The sequence below is a fragment of the Geotrypetes seraphini genome, chromosome 4 (assembly GCF_902459505.1).
Source record: "Geotrypetes seraphini chromosome 4, aGeoSer1.1, whole genome shotgun sequence".
NCBI classification, from domain to species: Eukaryota; Metazoa; Chordata; class Amphibia; order Gymnophiona; family Dermophiidae; genus Geotrypetes; species Geotrypetes seraphini.
Window position 1 is genome coordinate 296086647 of NC_047087.1, and position 12095 is coordinate 296098741.

A 12095-nucleotide genomic window follows, 5' to 3' on the forward strand; every position below is an offset into this window, starting at 1 on the left:
TAACTGCTCCAACACTCATAGAATTCCTATGAGTGTCGGAGCAGTTACCCCTGCCAGCGCTTAAACTCACACTATGCGTTCGTATAGAGGAGGCCAGTGTCCTATAGACAGCTGGACACTAGTTAAAGGAGCATATATGATTTTGCTTTGCCAGACACTTTCACATACCCAACTGGTCAAAACATCTTAGGCTTAGAATATGATAAAAGTTATATGTCTGCACCACATTGTTTGTAATACTGCCTAGTGTACAATGCCCATTCCCAAGTGCTTCTCAAGCTCCTTCACTGCCACCGTTCTTGTCTTAGATGCTATAATACAGTGAAAAGAAACATCCTCAGTCTTGAACCATTTTCTATGTTCATGATGAGGCAAGATCAAACTTTGCTGTAATATGTTGCAATTTCCTTTTTGGATAGATTTATGTTATTGAGCTGGTGGCTCTCTCTAATGCACCCATTCCTATTCTGGTGTATCTCATGATTGAGATTTAGAGGAGGCTTGCACCGATGCCAGTTCTTAAGCAGCTTATTCATGGTTCCCTGGTCTTTGATTCCTAAAAGCTTTTCTGGCTCTTCGTTTTCTGGTGCTTTCTCTTCCTGGGGGCGGGGATGAGGCATGTTCAAGTCTTTGTTCATTGTTTCGAAGAACTGCTGGATGCAGACTTTGGCGAAGCTCTTGGCATGCTCTGTACAAGTCTCATCAAACAGCTTGCGTTCAATATCTATGTAATGAGACCAATATTTGCTTTTTAGGAATGCTGCTTGGGTGAAACATGGACGGATGGCTCTCACCAAAAAGGCTGTTATGGTCATTAGCAACACAAACGTCCAACCCAAAGCCTAGAGGATTGAAAAAGCATGAAATATAGTCATTTAAAAGTACACTGGGAGGGGGAAGGTCCTTCATTTGCAGCATGTGGCCCTGTAGGCAGGAGGAAGTGGGCTTCCCTTCTGCTGATTTTGCATCGGAAGGTACGGAGGTGTCGGGTGATGTTGCCTCATGTCCGGTGGTGTTGGGTAGGGTTATCAGATTTTCCATCTGGAAAATCCGGATCCCTAGACCCACCCCCCAGGCCCGCCCAGTCCCATCCCGGTTCCACCTTGTCATGCCCCCAAGCCTACCCCAAGCCCCGCATCCAATCCTGCCCCAGCCTCGCCCCCCACTGCCTTCTCTCGTCAAGCAGGACATCCGTGCATGCGCAGATGCCCTCCTACACGAAGGAAAGCTTTTCAAAACCAGGACAAAGTGCCAGGTTTTGAAAAGCCGTCCAGATCCCTGGACATGTCCGGGGAAATTTTGGCGTCTAGTAACCCTAGTTTTGGGTCATGTGGGGAGGTGGTGTTGGATGATGTGGAGGGATGTTCAAGTTTCAAGTTTACTAATTACTTGATATACCGTCTATCACAAATATCTTAACAGTTTACAATAAAATTAATAATATATATAAAAAATCAGCTCTAGTTAAAAATAAAGGGGGAGTATACAGACTAAATGAGACTAACACGAAACAAGAAGAAAAAGGGGGGGAGAGAAAGAAATAGATAAATCTTTAATTATGAAAGCTTATTTTCGGAATAAGCAAATTAAATTTTGTGGAGATCATGTATTGATTTTTCCAGATGTGGCTCAAGCCACTCAATTGAGAAGAAAAGCTTTTTTAGCTTTGAAATCAAGAGTGATGGCTTTGGGGGCCACATTTTATTTAAAATTTCCATGTAAATGCTTAATTAAATTCAAAGATACTGAATATGTATACTGGGACTCGATTCAATTGGAACAATTTTTACAACTTAATGAAGTTAGTGACATCACGTGAATTAATATTTGGAGTTCAAGTGTATTAAGCATCATTAATGTTTTGATTTTTATCAAGGATTATATTGACTGTTTTGTTTAGTTTATCAGGATGTTCTCTTCCAATTATGTGGACTTGAGGAGTTAGTGATATGTTTTTAGAAATATTTATGCTTTTGTTTGTAAAATTCCTTTCTTTATTATTATTTGTATAAATGATAATGATGAAAATTTTGAAAAAGAGAAAAAAAAAAGAAAAAGGGGGGAAGAGGGAAATATAATTACATCGAAATGATAAATTTTTTAAAAAGTAAGGGAAATCACAATTGGGTGGGAATCTATTCTTGGGAAAAATTTGTTAGCCTCGGCTGGAAAGTTCAATGTCAAGCGTTAAAAGTGTCTTTGAGTAAGAAAGTTTTGAGTTTAGATTTGAAATTTTCCAAGAAAGATTCTAATCTACGGTCGAGGGGCGGGGCGTTCCAAAGTGAGGGTGCCATAACTTAAAAAATTGTCTTATGGGTTGTGTCATAGACAATTTCACGGATGGAGGGGATTACTAATAGTTTCTAATTGTTAGATCTCAGCATCCTTGAGGAGGTTTAAGGGGTAAGAAGTTGATTGATAAATACTGGAGTGTTTTCAAGTCTAGTTTTAAATGTAAGTAGAAGTATTTTGTAGGTTATACGGTGTGAGATAGGTAACTAATGAGCGTCACAGAGTAAGGTCGTAACATGATCAAATTTTTTGCTTTGTAAATGAATTTTATTGCTTTATTCTGGAGAATTTGAAGCTGACGTCGTTCTTTCTGTGTTATACCTTGATATATAGATAGTTGCAGTAATCAAGGTGAAAATAACTAGAGAATGGATGAGGATGTTAAGAGAGGGGGGATGAAGGAGAGAAGATATTGAATGTATTAGCTTTAGTTTGTAGATGCATTTCTGAATGACCGTGCTTATCTGTTTGTGGAAAGTAAGATTTATATCGAGAATGATCCCCAGTGATTTGACTTTCCTGTCCATCTGTATTGGACTTGATTCAATACAGATAGGCAAAGTTAAATCTTTCTTATCTGAGGTGGGAAACAAGATGCCTTTTGTTTTGGGGATGTTTAATGCAAGCAAATTTTGATTGAGCCAAGAGCCGATTTGGGTCAGTTTATAGTTTATTTCTTGGACTTTGTTGGTAACGTTGAGATTCAGAGGATGAAGAAGTTAAATGTCATCTGAATATGCCTCATGTCGGGTGATGTGTGTGTGTGTGTGGGGGGGTGTTGCCTCATGTTGGATGGTGTGGGGTGGTATGGGGGGGATGTTCCATGATGTCGGTTGGTATTGGGTGATGTGCGATGTGCTCCATGATATCGGGTGATGTCAGATGAAGTGTGTGTGGGTCCAGGAATGTTGGAGAATGTTAGGGGGAGGGGCGTAAGGCTCTGTGGCTCAGCTGATCCTGGCAGAGAGAATCCCATCAGCTGAGCCTGCAGGAATCCCTGAAACCGGCTCAGCTGATGGGAATTCCTCTGCTGCGGTCAGACAAGGTAGTTGAGTACGCCTACAAAACTTGCTTTTGTGTGTTTTTTTGTGGGGACGTTTTTATTTTTGAAAATGGCCATAAAAGATGGATATTTTTCTCCTGGGTTTGTAGATATCCTGCCCAAAACCTCCAACCTCAGACTTATATGTCCTATCAAAAATGCCCCTCTAGTACTTTACCCCTCTGAGAGTTTTTCTACACAAAATACATCCTCTCACCTGAGAGATACAGCGCAGGTATCTTGTCGCGACTTCTCTGGGCAGAATCTCATGCCCTCCATAGATCTCTTTGCATGGAATCCTGGCCAACCACTTCTTCATTTCCTTCTCTGTTAAGTCGAGGTCCGTCACGTTGCCCAGTTTTTCCACTGGCACGGAGGTGCTGAAAGCACAGATGAAACATTTGCCATCCAATAGCGTCACAGAGATCCAGACAGCTGGAGCGATCAGAGCCCTTTGGGTCATTGAGCAGAACATGTAGCGTAAAACTGCTGGGTCTTTTTGCCGCATTCCTGTAGGTCTTTTCCACTCTTCTGCCAGCATAGACACATTATTGTTCATAACGAACCCCAATAAAAACAGTACAATGGGGGGCACAAAGAGGATCCCCATACCATATGGCATGTTATAATTTGGCAGGCAGGGGCAGTTGAAATCAAAGGACGAATATAAATGGGCACTAGCAAGAGCCATGATTCCACAAATGCCATTCATGAACGATTCCTGGTTAGACTGGAGGAACTGAAATATCATACGGAACTTATCCATCTTGGGTGGGTTTTCTTTCTCGCTTTTTTGAAGGTTGACTTGGGTACTAAAATCTTCCTGGCGATCTTAGAAGTCGACAATGGAACCACTTGAGATCCCTTCGGGTTGTCTTTTTTTTTAGATTGCAAGAGCCGGTTTTCAAAGACAACCTGGCCAATTATGCACAATCTTTCCTCTCTCAGCTTCAGTTGTGGGATACTTCCTCGCTGCTTGTGACTGCTCCATATTCGGTCCTTCCCTGGGGAATCCTGCCTGTTTCCTTTTTCATGTGGATCTCAGCATTCCCCAAAATGTATTCACTATGCCGATCACCTGTTTTTGGATGTATTGATTTTTTTTTTATTCTTTTGCCAAGGAAATCTGTGTTCCTCTCTGTTCTCCTGTTTCAGATGTGAACCTGTTTGCAAATACTTCTATGAGTGCATCTCCTCCCATTGCCATCAGCAAACAGGAAAATGAGTGCCCCACCCCCTGGGCTTTATCCATATATATATATATATATATTTATATTTATGCTTTGCCTTCTCCCCATTCAAGCCAAATGGAGCTGGTTGGGGAGGGAGGGGGGGAGAAGGGCAAGGTGCTAACAGGTTTAGAACATGAAATACAGCAGGCTTATTGCCTTTAATTCCCCCCCCCCCCACACTTCAGTTATACAGAAAGATTTAAAAAGAAAATGTAAGCTGAACTGAATGCTTTGTTGTTTCAAGATTATGTGAACTGCAAAGCCAGGCAGGGAAAAGGCTAATGTATATTATTCAGCCCTACGGGGCCTCTTGAATGAAGCATAAACACCGCTCTGTGCCTGACAGGGAAACCATCAACCTTTTTGATTTCTGCCCTTTCAACTCTACTACCGTATTTCCCCGAAAATAAAAGTGTCATATTAATTTTGGGTAAAAAAACAAACAAACGCATTAGGGCTTATTTTCAGGGGATGTCTTATTTTTTTCGTGTACAACAATCATCTCTCCCTTTCTCTCCTCCACCCCAATTTTTCCTCTTTCCTTTCTCCCCCCCACATGTACATCTTTCCTCCCCTCTTACCCATCCCCTTGTGCAGTGGAGTGCTGCAGGGGTCTGTACTGGGACCGGTGCTATTTAACTTATTTATAAATGATCTGGAAATTGGAACAACGAGTGAGGTGATTAAATTTGCAGATGACACTTAACTGTTCAAAGTTGTTAAAACACATGCGGATTGTGAAAAATTTCAGGCGGATCTTAGGAAATTGGAAGACTGGGCCTCCAAATGGCAGATGAAATTTAATGTGGACAAATGCAAAGTGATACACATTGGGAAGAATAACTTGTATCACAGTTACTGGATGCTAGGGTCCACTTTGGGGATTAGTGCCCAAAAAAAAGGATCTGGGTGTCATTGTAGACCAGTGGTCTCAAACTCGCGGCTCGGGGGCCACATGCGGCCCACCAGGTCCTATTTTGAGGCCCTTGGTATATTTATCATAATCACAAAAGTAAAATAAAACCGTTTTGATCATATGTCTCTTTACTTATAAATTGCAATATTATTATTAAGACTTAGCCAAAAGGAAAGATTTATAAACGATAAAGAGTTTTACTTCATGCAAAATTGTTATTTCTTTAATAAGAAGAAATTAACTATTCTTTCTGCGGCCCTCCAAGTACCTACAAATCCAAAATGTGGCCCTGCAAAGGGTTTGAGTTTGAGACCACTGTTGTAGACAATACAATGAAATCTTCCGCCCAATGTGTGGCGGTAGCCAAAAAAGCAAATAGGTTGCTAAGAATTATTAAAAAAGGAATGGTTAAAAAGACTAAGAATGTTATAATGCCCCTGTATCGCTCCGTGATGCAACCTCATCTGGAGTATTGTGCTCAATTCTGGCCACTTTATCTCAAGAAAGATATAGTGGCACTAGTAAAAGGTTCAAACAAGAGCGATCAAGATTGTAAAGGAAATGGAACTCCTCTCGTATGAGGAAAGACAAAAAAGGTTAGGGCTCTTCAACTTGGAAAAGAGACGGCTGAGGGGAGATATGATTGAAGTCTACAAAATCCTGAGTGGAGCAGAACAGGTACAAGTGGATTGATTTTTCACTCCGTCAAAAATTACAAAGACTATGGGACACTCGATGAAGTTACAGGGAAATACTTTTAAAACCATTAGGAGGAAATTTTTTTTCACTCAGAGAATAGTTAAGCTCTGGAACACATTGCCAGAGGATGTGGTAAGAGCAGATAGCGTAACTGGTTTTAAGAAAGGTTTGGACAAGTTCCTGGAGGAAAAGTCCATAGTCTGTTATTGAGAAAGACACGGGGGAAGTCATTGCTTGCCCTGTATCAGTAGCATGGAATATTGCTACACCTTGGGTTTTGGCCAGGTACTAGTGACCTGGATTGGCCACCATGAGAACAGGCTACTGGGCTTGATGGACCATTAGTCTGACCCAGTAAGGCTGTTCTTATGTTCTTATGTTAATTTCAAAACGGCGAATGATGTTCAAATGCCTTCCCATGCAAATAGGTTATATGGAGGTTTGCAGAAAGCCACTCTCACACATATGCAGAGCTGGCAGGGGAAGCACTAAATGAGTCTCCTACCACTCAGCTGTTTGGGGCTTTTTCCCTCCCTTTTTTTAATGGCACAAATGGCATAAAGTCTGTTTTACTGTACAGGATCTTGCCAGGTACTTGTGACCTGGGTTGGCCATGGTTAGAAACAGGATGCTGGGCTTGAGGGACCTTCAGTCTGTCTCAGTATGGCAGCTCTTATGTTCTTATGTAGTTCAAAAGATGCCGAGCGCCTAAATTTGTGTCCCATTTTCAGCCTACAATTCACCTACATCTAAGAGCTACCATGTTCTTGCTAAGATTCAAGATCCTACTTAGGAGCCGAGTGCTAAGCTCCTAATTCTTCCTTGCCCTAAATCCATCCCATCACCACTCACTTTTTTTGTATCTCAATTTGGTGAAATTTTGAGCATAAATGTAGGTAGTCGGGCCCTAGGAAATATTCAAATAGACCAATTTGGAAGGATAAACCCTTTAATCGGCCTCAATGATTTCTAGAACTAAATGGTCAAGAGCGAAGCCTATTTGCATTCTGCCTTCCTGGAAGAGCTTGAAATATAATGAGAGCATGGAAATATGAATGCAAATTCGCCATGGACAGAATTAGTTTATCTGTTGTTGACCTCATGGCAAAAAAAAATAGTCACTTTGAATAATGTAGAGAGCGGTTGCATGTTCAAGCTTTCATGTTTGTTTTTTTTGGGGGGATGCCTTGCTTTGTTAACCCCTTCAGTTCCGGAAGCATACAACACATGTAGGGGTTGTTTTCTAATTGGACACCTTCATTTAGAGGCTCCAAGGATATGTGTTGACGTCTTATTTGGCAACAGCATCTGGGTGCCCAGATTGCATTATAGAGACCTGGATTAATTCTGTATTGATGCATCATAACATTTCTCGTATTTAGTTGCAGTTTACACCAGCTACAGATCTGCCATAACTCTGGGCACTTAAATGTGGCAGGGATGTGCCCTGTCCTTTGCCCGCCCATGCGTACATCTCCCTTGCTTTTATGCCCTATGGGGGAATTCTATATATTGTGCTCAACCATGAGGCTCTACTGATGGAAGCAAGGCACCGAGATGGGGCATAAATGTCAGATCCACGTGAAAATGCACTTACTTGCCCATTTATAAAATAGCACTTGTTTCTACACAGACCTGCACAGGGGAGGGGCATGGGTGGGCCAAGGGTGTTCCCTTAAAATGCATGCGGTGCTACAGAATAGTGTGGATCCACACCCAGCTTGTACACTGTTTATACCTGGTTTCAGCTGGTGTAATTCCACGTGCCCACAGCTGAGTGAAAACCCTGGCGCAGTGGCGTACCAAGGGGAGGTGGTCCACCCCGGATGCAAGCTCTGACGGGGTGCTCCCAGCCTTGAAGTCGTTGGCGTCCGGTTCCCCCCCCAACGTCCGGATTCTCCCCTGTTTCCCCCACACCATTTGCGGTGGAGAAGCATCCTGCAGTGGGATCGTGATGCCAGTGATCCCTGTGCTGCTTCGGCGCTGCTTCCTCCGCTGCGGTCCCGCCCCTCCTCTGATGTCAGGTGAGGTGAGGTGTTCCTAATGGTGGTGGTGGTGGCAGCGTGTCAATGTGTTGAGAGGAAGAGGGGGTCTGGGAAATTCTGCTGAGCAAACTCCGGGCCCATTTCCACCCCCCATTTAGTCCACTTCACTCAACTGGTTCACACACTGAGTGGGACTTTGGGTGTGGTGCCTGGATAGTTGTTTTGGGATCTCTTCCAGGGGTTTGTCAGTATCTCCTTGTGGTCCAAGGAAGGAAACTTTGTTAACCTTAGCATTGACCTTCAGAATATGTTTGTAACAGTGCTGCTTTTGTGTGGCATTAGGCTATGTAATGATCGAAAGAAAAAAACAGACCTTTGCACATTTTTGCACTATATGGTGGGTGTATGAGGAGATTCACATTTCCTGCACAGCTAAGTCCTTGTGAAGTTACCTTGTTCTTTCTGTATTTGACATCTAGCAAGGTCTCTGTTTGGAAGGAAAGATCTAAGCTTAAAAATGAAGTGGCCAGAAGTTATGGTAAAAGCAGATAGCTTAGCTGGTTTTAAGAAAGGTTTGGACAAATTCCTGGAGGAAAAGTCCTTAGTCTGTTATTAAGACATGGGGGAAGTGTCTGCTTGCCCTGGATCGGTAGCATGGAATGTTGCTACTCTTTGGGCATGATGGACCTTTGGTCTGACCCAGTTAGGATATTCTTATGTTATGTTCTCATCTGTAGGGGCCTTTGTTTTCACTTCTTATTTTAATGTATTTTTTTCTGGGAACTTATCAGTGTTTTTTATAATGGGAACAAAAATGGAAGAGAATTAATGTGTGTGGAATGGGGGGGTAACTAATTTCATCAGCTAAATAATTCAATCCACCTCAACCAGACATAGGAGAACTCATGCACATTCACACATCCTCCGACCAAAATCATCAAAAGAAAAAAAACAGTTTGACAACCTCCTAACACTCGACCCCCAACTCTACAACCTATTGACCTCGACCACAAACTACAAAACCTTCAAAAAAGAAATAAAAACCCTTCTATTCAAAAAACACATAAAACCGAACTAACACAATCAGAACTGTCCCAAGCATCACCTGCAACTACTCCATATGTACTTCTGATGTCATGACAATTCAGACATAATTTATGTTATGTTTGGAATAATGGTTACATATATGAGGTTCAATAAAAGAAAATTTTCACTGCCTGTTTCTATTATAACCTTTTATTCCATTTCATGGTTATTACAAAAAATATTTTTTTACATGGGGGGAGGGATGTGTCTAAAAATGATGGGCCCCGGGTGCCACATACCCTAGGTACGCCACTGCCCTGGCGCTATTCTATTAAGGGCACTCACCAGTCCCAGAATGGATATAGAATACCATTCAGCACCAGTTTTTTTCAGAGATAAATTCTGAGTGCCATTTATAGAATTCCTCCCTATGCCACTTACATATGCCATTACAGAAGAATGCCCTGCTATTACTTTTGCAGGTAAGTGTACCCTTATATAGAAAATGCTAACATTCTGCAAAATAACACGCCCAGAGTGGGCATAAATGCACCACCCAGTTATACCCCCTGTTTCTATAAGTTCTGTGCTCAAATTTCCAACTAGCATGCACATTTGTGCATGCAGATTATAAGCTAAGGTCAGATGCATGTATAACATAATTCAATAATTAGCTGTTATGATTTTGACAGTGTTCCACACAGACATCTAATAAATAAACCAAGTGTCCTTAAGATGGGCCCCAAATTGACGGGCTGGGTCAGAAACTGGACAGCCCTGACACTAACGGAAAGATCCATGGCAGTCAGAGGTGACATTCAGCACCAGTGTCTGTACAAGTGCTTCTGAATATTGACTCCTGGCCTGCTCAGCATGGTTTAATATTGGTCCCAAAGATTACAGTGGGGCTGGGGTTTTCCTAAAGGGGTCTTCTGCCATCTCCTTATTGATTAGGAAAGCTGTCCCCTTGTTCTGGAAACTGCAAGGGCATATACAGGTCAAAGAAACATGAAGGCAGATAAGGACCAAATGACCCATCCAGTCTGCCCATTCCCAGCATCTCCTCCTTTCCCTAAGAGTTCCCATGTAGAGAATGACATGGCGACAGAATTCGTCACCATTCCCGTCCCTGCAGAAAACCGCAGGAAACAATCCCATGTCATTCTTTAGTGTGTATCTCAACCTCGGTCCTTCTACACCAACATTCTTCATTCAGTGCAAGGCTTGAGGATCAGTGGCTGTGCCCATTCATACTCTAATTCTTATGTGAGCCAAGTATAGGATAATGAAGCCATTGTGACATCACTGATGAGATTGGCTCTTAGGCATTGGTGAAATGAGGCATTATGACATCACAAAATCAGCTCTGGAATGTTGCTACTCTTTGGGTTTCTGCCAGGTACTTGGGACCTGGGTTGGCCACTGCTGGAAACAGGATACTGGGCTTGATGGACCTTCAGTCTGTCACAGTATGGCAATACTTATGGTCTTATGTTCTAACCATCCAGTGTCATTATTTAGTGTCTCTCTCAACCTCAGTCCTTATATACCAACATTCTTCGATGCAAGGTTTGAGAGTCAGTGGCTCTGCCCATTCATCTCTGATTCTTCTCTCTCTCCTTAAAGAATGACTGGGGTTGCCATTCAACAAATTACGTATAATTGGAAAAATTGGAGTAGATTAAATTATAATTTCTGGTGGAATTCCATATGTCATGTTTATAAAATGGAAAGATTTATTGCAATACAGCGCGGTTTTTTCAGGAAATTTCAGGATGTGTGGGAGCCATTTACAAAGTATTGTACCAATTAGATGGCATTTTTTTCCCCCTTAAATTTACAAGTTTGATTGTGAGGGGGGGGAGGGGAGGGGAGGGTAAATTTATTGTTACATATTGTATAAGGTATTGATTATATGTTAAGAAAGGGTGGGAAGGGTGGGAGATAAGAGCATATTATTTGTCCCATTGATGATTATTAAGTGTTATATTTATTGTTAATTTGTTTGGATATATTGTTACACTTATTGTAAATTTGAAAATGAATAAAGAATTTATTAAAAAAAAAAAAAAAAAAGAATGACATGGAGCTAGTTTCCCTCGGTTATCCATAGGGACAGGAACGGTGATGAATTTTGTCACTGTGTCATTCTCTATGTTCCTGTCCTACACTTTCTTGAATAGTTTTAGTGGATATGTTTTAGAAATGTTAATTTCTCTGATGCTCTCAAGCTCTGCTAGTGACAGATCTGTGGTGGGAATTGTATTAAGACCTGCACTAAAATATGACTGTTTGCTATCAAGCCGCTTCAGAGACTTTTCAATCTCTTAAATTTGTTTTATTTTTAATTTTTTTATCTTCTTTCATTATTTCTATTTTCTATTTCTTTGCTTTTTGATCATGGAAATGTATTTACATATTTTTATTTTAATCAGGTACTTCAGCCAGATTGTGAGCCTTCGGGACAGATAGGGTCGTTTTTCTCAAGTACCTAATTTCATTTTAGTTTGATACCAGTACTTTGTAAATCGCTTAGGTCAGTAAAATGCAGGAGCGGTAGGTAGATCAAATCTTAAATAAACGTGATACTTTTAGTAATAGAAGTAAGCAAGTCAGAACCCTAGAGGTCTGAACACTTAGAAGTGAGGTGCGGAAGATGGAAGAATTTGATGACTTCTGTGTTGTGTTTGACTTTTTGGATTTTGTTTTTTTCCCATGCCTCAGGGATGTTTATCCTATAGCCTCTTAAGCAGGGCAGGATTAAAGCAGAATCAAACTAGGCATGTGCCTTGAGCTCACATATTTGGAGGGGCCCTCTTAGAAGTACTCCCCCGGTCATTCGTGGTCAGCGATTCGCGATCCCGGTCATTCACGGTATTTTCCAACCGGGAAGGAGAGGGCAG

At 41.6% G+C, this 12095-nt stretch overlaps 1 protein-coding gene across 1 annotated transcript; it reads right to left on the bottom strand.

The window, feature by feature from the left end:
* Positions 1-377: 377 nt before the first annotated feature.
* CALHM1 (calcium homeostasis modulator 1) lies at positions 378-4100 on the bottom strand. The gene is made up of 2 exons (XM_033942980.1): positions 3552-4100; positions 378-842 (listed from the first exon to the last, which is right to left on the bottom strand). Exons 1-2 carry the CDS (start codon positions 4098-4100, stop codon positions 378-380), a joined length of 1014 nt encoding a protein of 337 aa, XP_033798871.1.
* Positions 4101-12095: the final 7995 nt, after the last annotated feature.

Coding starts and splice junctions, on each gene's coding strand:
- CALHM1 (XM_033942980.1), bottom strand. CDS start 4,100: ATGGATAAGTTCCGTATGATATTTCAGTTCCTCCAGTCTAACCAGGAA. Junction 843..3,551: donor ACCTGCGCTGTATCTCTCAG/GTGAGAGGATGT, acceptor TCAATCCTCTAG/GCTTTGGGTTGGACGTTTGT.